Source organism: Callospermophilus lateralis, unplaced genomic scaffold (genome assembly GCF_048772815.1).
Source record: "Callospermophilus lateralis isolate mCalLat2 unplaced genomic scaffold, mCalLat2.hap1 Scaffold_43, whole genome shotgun sequence".
Taxonomy (NCBI): Eukaryota; Metazoa; Chordata; class Mammalia; order Rodentia; family Sciuridae; genus Callospermophilus; species Callospermophilus lateralis.
The window spans coordinates 4662306-4681382 of NW_027514380.1; the positions used below are offsets into that span (position 1 = coordinate 4662306).

Genomic DNA, 19077 nt, shown 5'->3' on the forward strand with positions numbered 1-19077 from the left:
AAAATCAACTTTTGCATTATTTTCTCTTTGGTAAAACTGAGTGAAAGATGAAAATCCTGGAGATGGAATAGAATATAGGATAGTAGTTTCTAAATTTATATAATCATAAATGTTTTACAAAAGCTCACTATATGCATTCTTATTCTGTATTTTTGAAGCCAAATGCAGCTATTTTTACATATGAAAATAAATTATCTTATTCTGCATATGCTTGCTTAGAAATATACCCATTCTGCATATGTCCCTTTAGAAATACTGAAATACCAAAGTTCCCATAAAAATATTAACATAGCTTTATATAAATGTTTTAATAGCATACGCAGATTGGGAGTGTATTTGTATGTTTTCTGATCATTATTCCAATAAATACTTGCCTTCTATAGTTGAATTCAAACAATGTCTCAATTATACTTTGTTACTGTGATTAATAGTATCTTTGAAATAAATGCTAATATATTTTAGTTAACATTTGGTGATTAGTTAAATCCTCAAGTACTTGTACTGCACACCATGCAACACTCGATGCTTTTCTGAAGTAAGCTAAATTTCTAATATGTGGAGGGCACTTAAATAACATTTTTATGAATTTGAAGCTCCTCCAGTGCTTGTGATTGCAATGGGAACCTGTGACTTCTGCTAATCTATATGGCTTTTAAGTGGCAGATGTTTTGAGAAATTTATAAAAGGTGTGAGTCATATAAATCTGTGGGAATTTTCTAATTTTTTTTCCAGTTTGTCAAAACATTATATAAAAGAGTGATAGTTAATGGGTAACAAAATACATTCTGGATTTTGAAAATCTGTGATATTTTTCTGCTCAGTATAATATCTCTTTTTTTTTTTGCCAATGGCTGTTAGCATTGAAAAAGTTGATAAGGTGTTGTCTTGTTGTTTACAAATGTCTAACATATGTGGTCATGGTCATTTTTCCTTCTATGTAAAAACTAATTTAGAAACCAGCATACTGAAATTTTTTTTTTTAGAGTATATATTTTAATACAGGATAATTCTGTTTACAATTATGACAAAAATACCTTCAATTTTCAGACATTAAAAAAAAGAAAGAAACCTAAGCAAACAAAAGGTATTTTGGGTCAAGTTATTTCTTAGTACAAATAATATATCATACACCAATCAGTTTTCCAGCCAACAGCATTAAAAATTTACCATTATTAATTGTTAAACAATGCATTTACAAGGTGAAAGATCAAAGAAAACTTAAGAACAACAACAAAAAAAAAACCTCAAAAGGATTCTAAATCCTAAAATAAGAAATAAGAAATCTGCAAATTAAAAAATTTCAAATGTTGCTCAGAAATTTTTTATGCATTACTTGTACCCTCATTTTAACAGCTTGACATATATAATTTCATACTTAAAAAGACTCTAGCTAATTGTTTAATAATATTTATAGAATGTTACCTCTTTGGGTAGACACGTTTCACACAATAGATTTTAATTAAGAAGAAATCACTTTATAGTTTTAAATCGCAATTTATGATTGATTTATAAGTGGATTAATAATCTATTCAATAATTTAGAACAATACAAGGATTAATCTGATCAATGCTCCACTGTGCAATTCTGTCAACTGAAGCCAAAAATTTGACAGATATTTCACTTAGTTGGATTACATATTTCTACGTGTGTTACTATCAACAAAAATGGGTATACAATGTCAAGCTTTATCCTGTATCTTTTTTTTTCTTAAGAGCAGCTCAATGATTGGGGGAGAGGGAAGATTTGATTAGTACAATACAGAAAACATACAGGAAAAGTATAAAATGGCACTTACTACCAATGCCAGTACTTATCTCATTAGGGCAATAACTAAGGATATTACTAATTTTTGCGTTATTTGCTTTTCTTTAGAACACAAATCAAAGCCATTAACTTGAACTTGAGGTATATACATAATACATACACAACCTTAAGTAAAATACTTTTTTTTTCATAACTAACATGACATTTAAGATATTGGAAACAGTATCTGTGCTGATTTGTATTTTGACTTAGTGGAACAAAAAGAGAACAACATTCAGTTGGGGAGGGGTATACTGATAATAAAGCTCTTAAAGATCAAAACATCTTCCTCTCCCTTTGTACTTACCACAGGCTATACATTGTCCTGAGAGGATTCATTGAGAAAAATGTCAATCACAGCTTTAATAAAGTACTTTGGAAGGAACTAATGAGAAAGCAAATTGGAAGATGAGACTTCATCTTGTTTTCAAATAAGTGGTCTTAATTTTTCTTCTTATAGAAAAAAATTGAAATCAGTTTATTATAAATATATCTAAACCATTAATTTTTGCAGCTTTCAGGTAAAGTCCAGCACTTTGTTTATACATAGTCTATGAGAAGAGGTCAGTAGAGATCATCTAATCTTAAGTCGTGACATCATCCATTCAAGTCCTTGGCATAATCCCTCGCCAGTAAGAGCACAGCATGCCTGGATATGCCACTGATGATCTTTAATAGAAGTTAGCTTCAAAAACTGGGAGATTTCTGCTACACTCATGCATTCTTTAACGTCTTGTTTATTAGCAAAAATCAGTAATCCAGCTTTTCTTAGGTCCTCATGTGCTAACATTTTGTAGAGTTCTTCTCTAGTTACAGAAATCCTCTCTCTGTCTGTACTGTCCACAACTACTATTACAAACTCCGTGTTAGTATAATAAGTATTCCAGGAAGAACGAAGAGATTCTTGGCCACCAATATCCCACATTAGGAAACGTGTATTATTAATCACTATCTCTTCTACATTACTTCCTATTGTAGGGGATGTATGTACAACTTCATTCATAGAAAATTGGTAAAGGATGGTAGTTTTTCCTGCATTATCCAATCCAACAATGATAACTTTGTGCTCCTGGTGATTGAACAGTCTCCATATCCTGGTGAAGAGAATTCCCATTCTCGGGCAGCGGACCCCCTCCAGCCACCCGGGCTGCCTGGCCTCCCTTGGCTCAGGCTAAAGGGTAGAGAGACGCACTGAAGCCTCCGCCTCTGCTGCTGCTGCCGTTCCCGCACTGGCCACCGGCCCGCTTCCAGGGAAACGGGGGGAGGCCAAAACCCAGGCCGCCCTGCCGTGCGCGAGGCCCCGCCACTGCCGCCGCGGCACTCGCCTGGCTCGCGGACATCGCCGCCGCGTTGTCTGCGACGAGCCTCGCGGGCCACCGTCCTCCCCCAGCTCCTCTCGGACGGCTGCGGCGGAGGCAACCACGCGGGCGGGGGAGGTGAAGAGGCCTGAAAATTAATTGGTAAGTTTTAACATAACTAAAGTGACTCCTAAACTTTATAACTCTCAGTAGTAAATATATTTTATATCACAACCCAATAAGCACATTTCTATAGTTTCTATTTTCTATTACATTAATGCTAGAATGAAGAAGATTTGGGATGTACTGGAAGCTTCAATTCTATGTCTACAAATATGTACATATTTTAAATATTTTGCTCATTTCTTTTTATTTTTCAGGTTACTCTCTCTAGAATTGCTAGGGCTTGCTTTCATCTCCACTACCATCTCCTTCCCCAAGTGACCATTTTCTTATTTCCATGTTAAGAAAATTAGAAATATTTTATAAGAAAAAGTATTCAGAATATTTCATTTGGGACAGAGATTCAAAAAAATTGAAGAATAAATACACTTACACATTTCTTAACAGAAAAATAAAAACAGAGGTGTATGTGTGTGCACACATGTGTGTGTGTGCACTAACGTGTCTGAACAATGAAATGAAATGGAATGTTCCTCAGGTAGCAATACACTGAACACTGTTTCTTCTCCATCAGTGGAGATTTTTTTCTGTGCTTTTCTTTCTTTGTTAAAGGCTCCTAAGAGTTTCATAAATTCCCTACAATGGAAAATATCCTTCCCATCTGAAATCCCTAATAATATTCATTTGCAGAAATATTGTTATCTAGTCCTATAATGTTGTCTATTTGCTAGAGTTTTGTTTGTACGACAGCCAAATTTTCTTGTTTCAGAAATTTTGGCAGAAGTTAACTCCAGAAAATATGCCCTGAGTTGACTTTGTGCCATTTCTACATTTCTCTGTACTACTAAAACTCCAAGTCTAGCAATAAGAGAGACTGTTTTATGCAGATTAAAGAATTTTCTATTATAATGGAGACATTTTGAAAATAAAATGACCTGAATCATCATACAAGTTGTTTGATTTAAAAAGATTTTTCTTAAGACACTATAATGTACTTCAAAGCACCAAGGTTTCTATTTATATACAACAGTTTCTAATTATGTGAGCACAACCTAGTAGAGAAATAGTTTCTAATTATGTGACTAAAACCTAAAATCTCAAAAGCAGGCTGCTATAAGAAGAATAAAGGAATTTCTCAAAGCAGCCCTAAATATACAATATCTCTTACGTTGTTTTAAATGAGTCTTCTCTCTCCACAACGCAGCCTGTGGAACTTCCAAGATTTTATAAATATATCCTGTGTCTAGCAATGCTTTAAGATAAATTCAATAAGGTCTTGCTACTCTCTGAATATTTGTGTCCACCCAAATGCATATGATGGAACCTAATTCCCAACACGATGGCATTCAGATGTGGTGATGTTGAGAGGTTACTAGTTTACAAGGATGTAATCCTCATGAATGGGAGTTAGTGCACTTAAAGAAGAGCTAGGTAGTTCCATGCATCAGGTGAGAACACAATGAGTAGTACTATCCATGACCCAAAATCAGGCCCACATCAGACACCAAATCTTCTGGCAAATTGATTTTGGACTTCCCTGACTCCATAGTTATGAGAAATGAATTTGTTATTTATGAGCCCCCAACACACTAATTTATGGTATTTATTACAGCAGCATGAATAGACGAAGACCAGCAACTGCCCTCAGGGAGCTCAAGATTAAGATGGAAACAATGGAGTATAAGAGCAGTTGGGTTGGGTTAACAGAGAGATCACACTCAATGTTGTGGGGAAGGATGAGAATGAAGTATATAAGGAAAGGCCAGGCTATCAGAGAAGTTTTTCAGGAGAAAGTTTTGACTCAGGTGCTATTGAGCAATGTAATTCCAAGTCATGTAATTTGAAAGTGAGAGATTTCATAAGTATGTATAAGTTCTGAAAAGTTGGGTCACTAGAAGATTTTGGACTATGGATTTATTTTCAGTTATCTTTTTCCTCCAATACTAGGACTGATGTAAATCCAGATAAACAATAACTTGTTATTGTATCCCAAATGATGCTACAAAAGATTATCAAAAAAGGACAATGGCTTCATCATTTGCATAAAACTATCTGTATTTTATGGGCTTCATCATTTGCATAAAACTATGACCCATACTTAAAACTAAGTGTCTATAGAGACATTTATGTGGTATAAACTGAGAACAAAATACAGGTCTGTCTACTCAAAAGACCTCATATCAACCACTCTATACACAAGCACACATGAAGATAATCATACCACTCTGCAGTTGCCTCCAGTGACATTAAAATATTTTCTCTTAGTATAACTTTAACATATTATTATTGTCTGACTTTTTTTTCTGTATCTTGGTCAACTCCTTACCTACATCAAAGGTCTAAAGGCAGGAGAACTAAAACTATATCTTTGATAGAAGTAGTGTTTAAAGGCATTTAAGTCTTTCCTATGAAAGGTCAGGGTGAAATACATTTTAGGGACCTGGAGAAATGTAAGAAGCTACATGAAGATTTAGAGTAAATAGGAAGCGCAAGAGAGGGGTCAAAATGGGGAAAAGGCATCAGGAGATACTAAAGACAAACATCTAGGAGCTGCCTCAGGTTAATTCTATAACCATCTTGGCTTTACAGCCTTACTTCTAAATGGTAACATAATTACAATTCTGTGGCTGGAGGTAAGGAGAGATCAATGAAGCCATAGGCTATTTACTAAGGCTCAGCCTTCATACCCAGTCAAGCAAGCAAACAAAGGACAGGGTCTGAAGGGAGGAAACAGGGCATAGGTGCAATGAGAAAGACGTATAACATTTAGTTGCAGTCCTTGACTGATGGGCTGGTTCAGTGCAGTTCTGAGAAGTTGCTGTCATGTGGCAATGATTTTACATCAGTAGTCCGACATATCTGGTAGAAGCAGGAGGGAAAAAAATATCTCCTCTGATGGAAATGGTTAGAGTATTCATCGAAGAGGAACACAAATGCCAAAATTTGGAAGGAGAGATGATTCTCAAGTGAAAGTCCTGCACTTTAGGGAGGAAAAATCTGATGAGTGGAAATAACTGAGGCTTTGCTTCACTCTTTTACAGCTCATCTTAGCAATAATACCCTTTCTTGCCTATAAAAAACCGTTTGAGGCTTAATTCAGAATGACATCCCCATTTAGGCCATAAATGTTTGAAGCTTAAACTTAAAATCAAACTCTTCCATCTCTTTGCAACACGACAACCCCTAGGGCACTCCAAGTATTTTTATATGTATAAATTGCTTTTTCTGTTCAAAAGATTTTTTAGAATTCACCCTTTGTGACATAAAGGAATAGGCAAAGGTATTAAAAGGGTGGTAATCTTAGCAAGAGCTTTAAATTCAGCTTATGTCAAGCTAACAAAAGTTAGTTCATATATCTCGTGTATCTAAGGCTCTTAAAAAAAAGAGACTCATTATAACATTGGAAAGCAATTGATAATGAAACTATCACCAATAATTGTTTGTTTTAGTCTGATTTGGTGGGGCACTTTCCTGCATAGATGGAATCAACTAAAAATAACCATGTTTTTGGTAGATTTTCAAACAGGATAAGCTGCCAGTATAAGCTGTTCCATTCCAAACCAGACATTTCCATGAAGTAAGAATAACATTAAAAATGGCAACACATTTTAAGTACAACTTTGTGAAACATGGTGACTTTTAAATCAAATCTAAAGAATACTGCTTATTGTAATAAAACTGTTTAACTCTGAATAACACTAATGCTTTCATCCAGATGTGCACCCCAACCTTTCCAGACATGACCTAAGATGGTGGCTCAACCTAAAGACAATGTGGTCATCAATCTACTCACTATAATAAACAGCAACCCGCCATCTTTCAGCATTTAGCCAGGTAGTAATCTCACCTTTCTCAGTGGGAAGATTTAAACAATGAAATTCTTAATCCTAGCAACTCAAGCATCTTAGCAATTTAGTGAGACCCTGTCTCAAAATAAGAAATAAATATAAAAAAGATTTCATGCTGGGGGTATATCTCAGTTGTAGAACACCCTGGATTCAGTCCCCAGCACCACACACACGCACACACACACACACACACATGCACACACACAAACACACACACACACACACATACACACACGCCAAAAGGAAAAGGAAAATTAAAGAAAAAATTCAGGGGTGGGATTGTAACTCGGCAGTAGAGTGCTTGCCTTACTTGTGTGAGGTATGGGGTTCAATCCCCAGGACCATATAAAAATAAATAAATAAAGGTATTGTGCCCATCTACAAATATATATAAATTCAATAAAACACACTCAAAATTGCATCTACAAAATACATGCAACAAAAGAACATGTTTTTCTCTTAGGAGTATTCCTTTAGTGCCTACAGAATCTCATTTTATTGACAATTTTAACTAGCTTAGTTAGGTGGTTGCCAAACCCACTGCCTATTAGAAAGCAGCAACATTTAAAAAGGAGCAGGGCTGTGAAGACTAGCCTGATGATAGCAGTGAAAAGTGGCAGCAAGAATGTTGACAGAAAATCTATAAAACCCACACAGAAACTCCAAAAGCATAAGAGCTGAGCTATTTAGTGGAGGTAAACAGACCAATAGACTTCTATAATCTCTAACGGCATCACTGCAATAATTGGAAATCCTAGTGATGGCCATAGGTCATTATGAAAATGTCCCATTAAGTTCAGTAGTTTGATTAGTTTTAAGAAAATAAAAAATTACACACTTCATTTTAGAAAAACGTTCATCCAGAATAATCCCTTTTTAAAAGAGGGGTTGAAAGGCTAAATTTCTAGCTGTCTTGTTAGTTTTGTCAATCTTGACTAAGTCATAATCCAATATCCCAAATGAGTCATATAAAATTAAGGAAGTAGTATAAAAATGTATTGATTGGGAAATGAGACTGTTCAAGCTTATTTAGTATATAGCCAGTTTCAAAATCATCATTTAAAATAAAGTCAGTGGATGTCTTAACATGGTTACTGATCCCCAGTAGCTAAATATATTGCAATATTATTCTAGGGTTGAAGGTTTAATTTTCCACATGCACCAATTATTTAATCTTGTGTCTTGGCCCCAAGAATTATACACAAAAAATAAAATCCATCTCTAATTTCAGAAAAGTAAGTGTAAAATTACTGGAGCAACATTACCAAATATTTTAAAATAACATATTAAATAATAAAACCCCATTCCTTTTCTTTGTTGTTTCAAATTCCCAATGCAGAGGGAAAAGGAAAAAAAATAGCCTACATTTTGTTATAAGCACAATACTAGTGTCAAATCATCTTTCAACAAACCCAAAGAGCAGTTTCAGATAAAGAAAAGAAGTGTAGAGAGGCAGACTCTATAAAGTATAGTATATTCTCATGCATGGTTGGTATTAATCAAGAAATATTTTGACAATTTGTTCTAGTGGATATTAATAGACATTGGGTAAGAATGTACATCTCAAGAGAAATGGTTTTTCTATTTCTCCCTAGAGAGAGAATACCTACAGAAAAAAAAGGAGATTTAGCAGATACTTATTAGTAAAATTTCAAGATAAGTCCAACTTAACAAGAAGTTTAATTTGATACATCTCCTTTGGTTTCACAAGGACACAATTTAGATTTAGGTACACAATTTAGATTTCCCATATCTTAATAATAACTGTGCATAGAAAAAAGTGAGAAACTTTGGAGAATAAGTGTGTATTATGACTTCAATTTTCTTATCACATTCTATTGTTTAGCCTGTTTATAATAATAAGTTCCTGTATCAATTGCAATATTTTTATTGATTTCTTGGGTTTTTTTTCTGCTTTTGGTAAGCAAGTTCACTACCACTGATCTACATTCTTAAGCCCTGATTTCATATTTCTTTCCCTTTGTTTTGTTTTGTTTTGTTATATATTTCAATTGCTTGAGTACTAAGTATATTATGTATGCTTATTTTGTTCAATAGTGAAGCAATTACTTACCATTAATCTAAATGTTAGGTATTTTAAAATTCCAATAATTTCCCCCTTGGTTTTCAAAAACAAATCGGAATCTCTTTTCAGTACTGAAAGGAGACTCTGGAGACGTCTCTGAGTATATTGTGGTTTGACATGTTAAAGAGAGAAGAGTTTGCATATTTTTTGTAGAGCAACCTAATTGGAGAAGAAAATGATATTAATATTTATTGGGGAAATTAGTGTAAACCAAAAACTCTCTAGTTGGCTTATAAATGCTGTTTGATATTTTCATCAGAACAATACTTTGAGATAAACATTATCTTCCTAAAAAAAGACTCAGAATCCCTGTTTATAGAAAGTAGCACACCTAGGAGGAGTGGAGGAGATTAGGTTAAGTCGGCTCCAAAACAGATGCTTTTTCACTGTATGATGTTGTCTCTTGGCATTGATTGTTAATTGTTCTTTGTAGCAGGCCATTGACTAGAATCATCTAAATTATTCAGTATCTCTAAGTTGGCTAGATGCAAAGAAAGTGGTTAGATGACACATAAATATTTTTCGCTGATAAGACAAAAATAAATGGGTATATTATTTGCAGTCTCAATTTCTTGCATATTTGGTCCTAATTATACAATTCTCCTCATTTTTTCCCAACATGTAAAAAAGTTGAAGAGGTATTACAAAGTAAGTTTATTTACATGCTATTTTGGCTTAGTTTTTACTTTTGCTATATCAAATATGAGCATTTTTCTGTCTTCCTCTTTAAGTGTACATGGAATTTGTCAATGGCAGTTGAGCCTGCATGTTTGTGAAGTGTGAATATAAATATCATTATACAACTAGAATTCTCAATCACTTCATTTGTTCTACAGTACATTAAACTGATTTAATGGGAAATTAAACTGTTTTCTTACTGTTTTAACCATAAAGTGTTTTAGATTTATTTCAAGGCACAGCTTGTGCTGGACCAAAGCTATCTCTAGTCTAATGAAGTTTAGCCTTGTATTTTATTTTCATAATCCTTCCACAATTCTACAAAATTAAAAATGCTAAGTAACACTAAAAGTAAAAAGAAAAAAAAAGAGATGGATCTTAATAAGAACACATTTAATGTTAAGAATGTATCCAAAATTGGTTAAGCAAGTATTGGTTTTGAAAGCTTTTATTCTTTTATTCTGCATAATTTAGATCTATTTGCAATATAAAATAAAATAAAAGAATATTGAAAAGTAATGAGACCTAAGCCATATATATGTATTCATTAAAAAGTAAAAGAAAATTACAAGATTGGGACATTATGATTTGAAAAGGTTTTACTGATTTAACCAAACTATTCTAAGAAATGATTACTTCTTCAGATGATTTCTATATCATATCAAAGCCTGTTTCAAAATTATGTGTTATAGTAAGTGAATAGATCATGTTTCCCTTAAATATGTTCAAAAGTATCTGCTTGATTTGAATGTAGTTTTTGACATTACACTTAACTATTTTTTTCTTAATATCAGAATTGATAACAGAGTAGCTTCTCTATGGCCTTCCTGGGAACTTATACACACAGGCACATACATGCCCATTTAGAAGATGAACTCATACATGACATAACCCCTATAGAAGTAATATGTCTAGCTCAAAACTATTCACCCCCATCCCATCCTGTTGCCTGCATATACTCATTCTTTCAGGGTACAAGCATTTCTTCTATGCCTAGTGCCTGTCAGAATGAGTTGTTTTGCATTAGGAAAGGGTTTTCTTTTGCTTAGATCCCTTTAACAGGCTTATTCAATTAAAGGTCAACATATTTTAAAATATCTTTGGATAAATACCTGAGGAAAAAGAATATATAATGATTATCAGTTTACAAGAGAATTATACTTGAAGAGGTTTTGGAGCAGACTGAATATGGGGGCCCCCATCTGAAATTGGGAATGGCTTCCTCTTGCTGAGAAAGTAAGCAGAAGAGGCTACAACCCCCCATGCACCCAGGTGCCAAAGATGGGAGTAGAGATTGCCCCTCAGGCCTAACAGGTTGCTTCATCAAATCCACATGTGTGTGTGTGTGTGTATATGTGTGTGTGTGTGTGTGTGTGTGTGTGTGTGTGTGTGTATAGTTTTTGCAAATTTTAACTGCTTCTGTGGGTCAGGGCTTGGTGGGCATCTAGATGATTCTCTCTGGTTTGATTAGCCTGTATCAAATTTGCTTTTCCTTTTTCCATCTTTTGTCTGTTTCTTATGCTGACAAGTGGCAGAATCCAGACAGCCAGGTCCAAGGAGGATCCCTGGGCGAGGCTGCCAGTAATATTTCTGCAGAGACATTAATTTCAGAGGACTCCCAGAGAGGAAGAGGAGACCTAGGCGGAGCCAGAAACACTGCTAGTAAAGGGCTAAAAGAGAATATTAGGAATCCAATGTGCTTACTGCCAGGGATAGCAGAAGTTATGGGTAGGAAAGAAAGAAAATATATCTAAGATGTCTTGTTAATTTCAAAACTTTGCTTAATTTTTTATTGTGGTTAAAAACAACAGAAATTTTACCATCTCAATTATTTTTAAGTGTGCAGTTCAGTGGGGTTAATTATATTTATATGGGTGTGAGGCAACTCTCTGCAATGTTTTTGTTGTGAATCAGAAACTCTACACACATTAAGCAACAATGCTTCCACACTTCTAACACTGCTAATCACCATTCTATTTTGTGTTTCTGTGAATTTGATGATTTTAGATACCTCATATAAGTGAAATACAGTATCTGTCTATTTGTGGTTAGCTTATTTCATTTAGCATAATGTCCTCAAGGATCTTACTATTGTTAAATTTTGCCTAAGTTCAGTATTACCTGTATTTAATTATCTGACTTGACTTGTATCTTGTTAAATATTTCATAGCAGTTGCGTGTGCCTTTTTTGCCTACAAGTATATCTCTATGCATGTTGTAAATTTAGCTCTTGGTAATTTGGACTATAAAGCTTTCTATTAATAAATATATACTAATGCTGCACAATAAAATTTACAAATATTTAATAGACTTTAAGCCTCTAAATTCTGAAATAGTTATTGTGGATAAAGCAAGAACAGAGTGTGTGTGCTCTGTAAGTTTGTACTGTCAGTTCTAGCATCATTGGACTTTTACCAAAAATGAATCTATTCTTATCAAATCTAGTCCCTTCCTGTTCTGTAAGAAACACTAAGAAAAGATACTCTCAACTCACTTTTCTTTTATTGAATCACTTGAATGTACCATCCCAGCTCTTTGTTAATCTGTAGGCACAAAAACTGTCTATTGTGACAGTCTATTCAATAAGCCTAACCTCCCAAAATTCCTGGAATTAACTTAAAACATGTTCATTTCTCTATATTTATCTGACATTAAAACCAATATTTTCAGGTAAGGTTTTGTCAGAGTAACCTGCATTGATAGCTATATTTTTATGGAAGAACATTTGGGTTACTTCCACCTTTTGGTTTTTATGAATAATGGTGCTATGTACCTTTATGGCTGTACAAATACTTTCATTTCTCTTGGGTGGAAAATATATTGGAATTACCATGTCCTGAGACAACTCTAAGTTTATCACATTAGAATACTGCCATACTGTTTTTCAAATTAGCTTTAATATATTTTTTGACCATTTGTCTGTCTTCTTTATACTGTGGTTTTGATTTGTATTTCTTTAATAGTTAATGTTAATAATTGGATTTTCATGGGCTCATTGACCATTTTTGTATCTTCTTTAGTTAAATTTTCTATTTAAACTCTTTACCAATTTTTAAATTACCTTTTTTTTTTCTTAAAAAAAAACCAGCTAACCATAGTCAACTGTTTACAGTTGACTATTAATTTAGCAGTGGACTATTGAAAGTAATCTCGTTAGAGCTTTTCTTGGCTCTTTCCCTGGTTCTGATAAATTCTAATTGCTTTGCTACTTCTTTGAATACTGCCATTATCATGGATCAATGAGCACCCTATTAGTTGATCTCCATCAAGTCCTCTGTTATTTTGACAATTACCTTTAGATGTGTAATCCTCACACTTTGTTCCAAACAAGATCAGACCTTTCAGACACAGCTAAAGAGCTCTTTATTCTTAGCACCTGGCTGTTTTACAGGAAAGAACTTGTATAGTACAATAAAAGTGGAAGAGCTAAGGCAGCCACAAAACCCATTTCTCCTGTAGTAAATTCCCCCCACTAACTCAAAGTTCCTGATGTACCTGGCAATTCCCTTGGTCTTCTTGATTTGTACCTCCATGTACAAAAATAAATCAACCCACGAGTGAGCTTGAGTGTGGGCAGATGTATTCCCATGTAGACCTCCAGACCTGAGTCAGGATTCTATGTTGAGCTCACTGCGAATACAGTTTTTGCTACACAGAGTTGGGGAAACTAGAAATTCTGGCAATCGTCCTCTTGTGGAATGAAAATGTATTCCAGGAGTTAATGAATGCGGGCATTCTTGTCCTAATTCCAAGTTGAGCACCTGAAGTAGTGTCCATATGATAGAATTTAAGGGTCAGAGGCAAGGAGAGAATGGGTTATTTGCTTATAAACTTTACATGTATGGTTCATATTGAGATCTGATTAATATATCAGTTTCCCAGGTCTGTTATAAAAATACGATAAACTTGGTGGCTTAAAACAATACAAATTTATTCTCTTAATGATTTGGAGGCTACAATTAAAAATTAAGATATTGTCAGGGGTGTTGTCTTTCTGAAGCCTCTTACAGGGTGAAAATTTCCCTCCTTTTCTACCTTTAGGTAGCCCCAGATATTCCTTGGCATATGGCAGCACATCCAAGTTCATCATCACATTGTATTCTCCCTGTGTATGTCTATGTTCTCACGTTATCTTTATTCATTGGTTCATTTTAGTTGTGTGTAATGTTAGGATTTATGTTGACATAATTATAAAAGTGTGAAATGTAATTTGTTCTAATTTAGTCCCCAGTACTTCCCCTTCTACTCCCCTGCTAACTCCCCATTTCCTTCCCTTTATTCCAGTGATCTTTCTGCTATTTATTTATAATTATTTTAATTAGTGTCTTCTGGATTTACATAATGGTGAGATTCACTGTAGTATTTTCAAATGTGTACACAGAAAAGTTAGGTCAGCTTCATCCCATTGTCCTTTCTCTATGTGGTCCCTCCTGCTTTTCACTTAATCCCCTTTATCTACTTCACTGATCATTCTTCTAGTTTTTGAAGGGGTGTGCATTACTAGCGATTGAACTCAGGGGCAGTTGACCACTGCGCCACATCCCAGACCTATTTTGTATTTTTCTTATTTAGAGACAGGGTCTCACTAAGTTGCTTAGTGCCTCACCATTGCTGAGGCTGGTGATCCTCCTGCCTCAGCCTCAGTAATCACTCGGATTACAGTCGTGCACCACCTTGCCCATACATTCTTCTATTTTGCCACAGTCTCTGGCTGGGCACAAATCACGAGTCTCCACACAGCTTTTAGATTCAAATAGCAATTCTTTATTCCCGAACTCACACCGGCCATCTACAAACACGTTCTGGGGGAATCCACATTCTCTGCCCAAATCCACATTTTGCCCAAATCCACACTCCACTGGGCTTCTGTCTCCCAAAATATACTGTCTGCCTAAGAACTCAAGAGGAACTCAGCAGCAGGATACGCCCTATTCTAAAGGGGGAACACCCTAATCTCCTATTATGCTAAACCACCCTATTCTAAAGGGGGAACACCCTAATCGCCTATTATGCTAAGCTGGGGACACCCTAAACACGGATCCGCCCTGGTCCTTGAGCAAGGTCACCTTTCAAGAGTCCTTCCACTAGACAGCATGGGAGTAGCTGGCAAGGAAATTGCCATACCTACTTGGCTGATGGCTCCCAGCATTTTCCCCCCTTCTGATTAATTAAACAACAAGTAATGTGGCTTAAGGACCATGCCTGGTAGGTTGTCCAGTTCAACATATGGTTCTTACCCGTCATCGGAAAACTGACCTTTAGGCATTAGCCTCCTGTCTTAGGTTGATACCACTGCAACTGGATCATACCCGTCACTGACTACTGGTCCAGCATACAGCCATACTTGTGGATAGGTCTATGCACCAGTGGGGGGGTGAGGTTCTTTGCCTCACCTCTGTTGGCCCCAAATTTGGCCTTGGTGCCAGTGGGGGAGTGAGGTTAATGTGGCTTAAGGACCGTACCTGGTAGGTTGTCCAGTTCAACATATGGTTCTTACCCGTCATCAGAAAACTGACCTTTAGGCGTTAGCCTCCTGTCTTAGGTTGATACCACTGCAATTGGATCATACCCGTCACTGACTATCGGTCCAGCATATAGCTATTGGCCCCCAAATTTAGACCATCCCTAGCAGAAGGGAGGAGGATACAGAAATGCCACGACACCAAGCCAATTGACAGTTCCTTTGGAAAAATTGCATCATTGGTGACACCATCAGCAAAGATCACTGGTGACACCATCAGCAAAGATGTGCCAGCATTACCACGATTCACTGTACCAAACGATAGTTACATAGTCTAGGCAAGTTCTGTAAGCAGTTCAAAGTGGAGGAATCTATAAATCTGTTTGTCTCCTCCCAAAGTACTTTTCCTGCCAAAGTAAGTTGACTCCTTGATTGAGCATACTTGTTGAGTTATATTCATTGGGATGAAGATAGGAATTCTGGCAATGATGCTAAAAAGACATTATCCTGAAAAGAATTATTAAATATAATGAAAAGGAAAGGTGAAAGTAAACAAACAGATCTGTTAACCTCCTTAAAAAACAATCCTTAACAGCTATTTACCTGATTTAAATTAGTAAACAAGCAGATCTGTTAACCACCTTTAAAAACAATCCTTAACAGCTGTTTACCTAATTTAAATTAGTAAACAAGCAGATCTGTTAACCACCTTTAAAAACAATCCTTAACAGCTGTTTACCTAATTTAAATTAAGCCATTTAAATCACGTGAAAAAAAAATAATTCGGATTCATCATGAGCTCTCCTCATATATGAAATATGGACATACGCACACACAGACATACAACACAAAACACAAATGTGCAAACAAACGTACAACACATAAGATAATAATAAAGGCCTTGTTGCTTTACCTAGGTGAAATCTCCATTGCAATGTTTAAAAACTCCACAGTCAAAAAATAAAACTGATCAAAAAAAAACATTAACCTAGGTTTGTATGAGCTCAAAAAATAAAAATAGAACCTTATGATGTGGAAAAATGCAATAATAAAATAGATATTGAAAAAAGCATCCTGGTTAATCACTGTTGCAGATGTAAGAATGGCCAAGCTGGAGTTCTGGATATCAGCTGTTATGGATTTGAGTCAAATCATCTTCTTTTCGATCTGTAGAAATCGTTTTAGTTAGTCTTTCTGGAATCTAAATTGGTTGCTGTTCTCCCTGAGGAAAAACAAAAACAGAGCCCCGACTCCAGACAATCACTGGGTCAGGACCTTTCCATTGTCCTGTTAGAATATCTTTCCAAAGTACCTTAGGCTTATGTACATTTTTTGGATACATATGTCTTTCCGCAGCACTAAGTCTTGATGAATCCAAATTTAAAAAGTTTAGAGTAAAAAAAGGTTATTTTAAGTTTATCTTTGGGGGATATATACCCTTTTTAAATTCCCTCTTTTGCTTTAATAAGTACATTTTAATTCTATCTTGAATATCTGTATCTAATAGTTGTTTTAGCTTTTTGTATTTTTTATCAGAAATACCTTTACTTGACATTTTTAACCATTTTTTATCTTATTTCTATCTTCTAGTTTTCTTCTAAGGTTTGTACATTTACCCTTAGTTGCTTTTTTTTTCTCTTAGTTTTCTTTTGTTTCCTATTTTGTGGGTTTCAAATTCTTGTCTTCTTACATCTTTTTTATCTTTCTACATCTTTTCTATCTTTTTTTTTTCTTTACCTTTTTGTATTTCTGTCTTTAAAGTTTTTTACTTCAAAGTTTTAATCGTCTTTATCTAAATATCTTTTATCCTATTATTTTCCCATTATCCTGGGTTTTTTTTTCCTCAGTCATGAAGGCATCTTAACCCACCTTCAATTTTACTTTTTAAAGCCTTTTCATTATCATCTATACTGTACTTTTAAATGTACTTTTTCACCACCTACAGCTTCACTATTTTAAAAGAGGCTTAGATTCGGTTTAAATCGCTTAATGTTAGTTTACATGGCTGCCCTTCAACCAAAGGCCTTTTTTACTCCATTAAGAAGCTTTGTCTCAATCTGCCATGTACAAATACTTTTTTTCCCCTTTCTCAAGCTTTTAAAGTAAGTTTAGTTTCCTTAAAATATTTTTAAATGGCATTTTACAACTTTTTACTTTACTACAGAGATTATCTCACCTAGAAACATTTTTTAACCTTTCATATTAAAATATATTTTTACATCTTTAATCTTAATCTCTTTTCTAGCCATTAACCCTTTTTATAAATTCACATTCTGAAATAACCCTTATAAAATTTCTGATTTAGACAAATTACTTCACTTTAATAAGATGAAATACTTTCATGTTTTTTATGGTACTATAATACTGTAATTGAAACCCAACTGAAACTTCTTATACTCTTTGTATGTAAATTACACCTGATAGAATCTTAACACTTAGTAACCTTGTTTCAGCAAAGACATAGACCAAAGCAATATTAAACATTTTTCCATTCACCAATTTATGAAAACACACATAATGATTAAATATATTACCTTATGGAACTTAATAAGTAAAGAGTACTTGATTTCATATTTAGTGGTTGATATTTTAACACTTTAGCTTTGTAAATTAATCAGATGTCTGTAAAAACCAAGATCTTAGACAAGCGTAGTAAACAGAATTAGCCATCTCTTTCTTGTTGAAGAAAAATCCTTCTACAGGATACCATGATGGTCCCATTGATATATTTAATAACTCGTCTTTAAAAAGCCATGGGCTACTTTTTTGTATTGTATTAACATATGCCCTAATTGTTCTTGGTCTTACTGGGGTGCCTCCTTTCTCTAACAATTTCTCTTCCTTGGAGGCGAACAACTTAAAACCTTGAGTCAACCATTTTCCCCAGTTTGCCTGAGAAAGTTCTAGGAACAGGCAACTTGAAACAAAAACAAAATAAATTAGAACAAGAACACATTGTTTTTTGAAATGCTCACCCATTCTTTCGCTCTCCTTCAGGGGCGAGTAATTTCACTTACCCCCAAGCTTCAGGCGTTCTGCGTAGGAGCCACCAGATGCCACAGCCTCTGGCTGGGCACAAATCACGAGTCTCCACACAGCTTGTAGATTCAAATAGCAATTCTTTATTCCCGAACTCACACCGGCCATCTACAAACACGTTCTGGGGGAATCCACGTTCTCTGCCCAAATCCACATTTTGCCCAAATCCACACTCCACTGGGCTTCTGTCTCCCAAAATATACTGTCTGACCCTAAGAACTCAAGAGGAACTCAGCAGCAGGATATGCCCTATTCTAAAGGGGGAACACCCTAATCTCCTATTATGCTAAACCGCCCTATTCTAAAGGGGGAACACCCTAATCGCCTATTATGCTAAGCTGGGGACACCCTAAACACGGATCTGCCCTGGTCCTTGAGCAAGGTCACCTTTCAAGAGTCCTTCCACTAGACAGCATGGGAGTAGCTGGCAAGGAAATTGCCATACCTACTTGGCTGATGGCTCCCAGCACTATTTTGATGGAATTCTCCTTTGCACTTTTTCCCCTTTCTCCCTGTATTTTGGAGAAACATTATAGCAAACATTCTACCTTTGATTTTGGGGATCTGTTTACTTGTTTACTTCACCCAGCATGATACTCTCAAGTTCCATCCATTTACCAAAAAATGCCATAATTTTATTTTTCTTCATGGCCAAGTAATACTATATTGTGCATGTATACAAGACATATTTATTCATTAATCTGTTGAAGGGTACCTAGGTTGGTTAGCTTGGCTATTGTG

At 35.2% G+C, this 19077-nt stretch overlaps 1 protein-coding gene across 1 annotated transcript; it reads right to left on the reverse strand.

Moving 5' to 3' along the window:
* Positions 1-1756: 1756 nt before the first annotated feature.
* On the reverse strand, positions 1757-3176 carry LOC143389000 (ADP-ribosylation factor-like protein 5A). Its single transcript, XM_076842371.1, has one exon. It carries the CDS (start codon positions 2915-2917, stop codon positions 2378-2380), a length of 540 nt encoding a protein of 179 aa, XP_076698486.1. The 5' UTR covers positions 2918-3176; the 3' UTR covers positions 1757-2377.
* Between the last annotated feature and the right edge of the window lie 15901 nt (positions 3177-19077).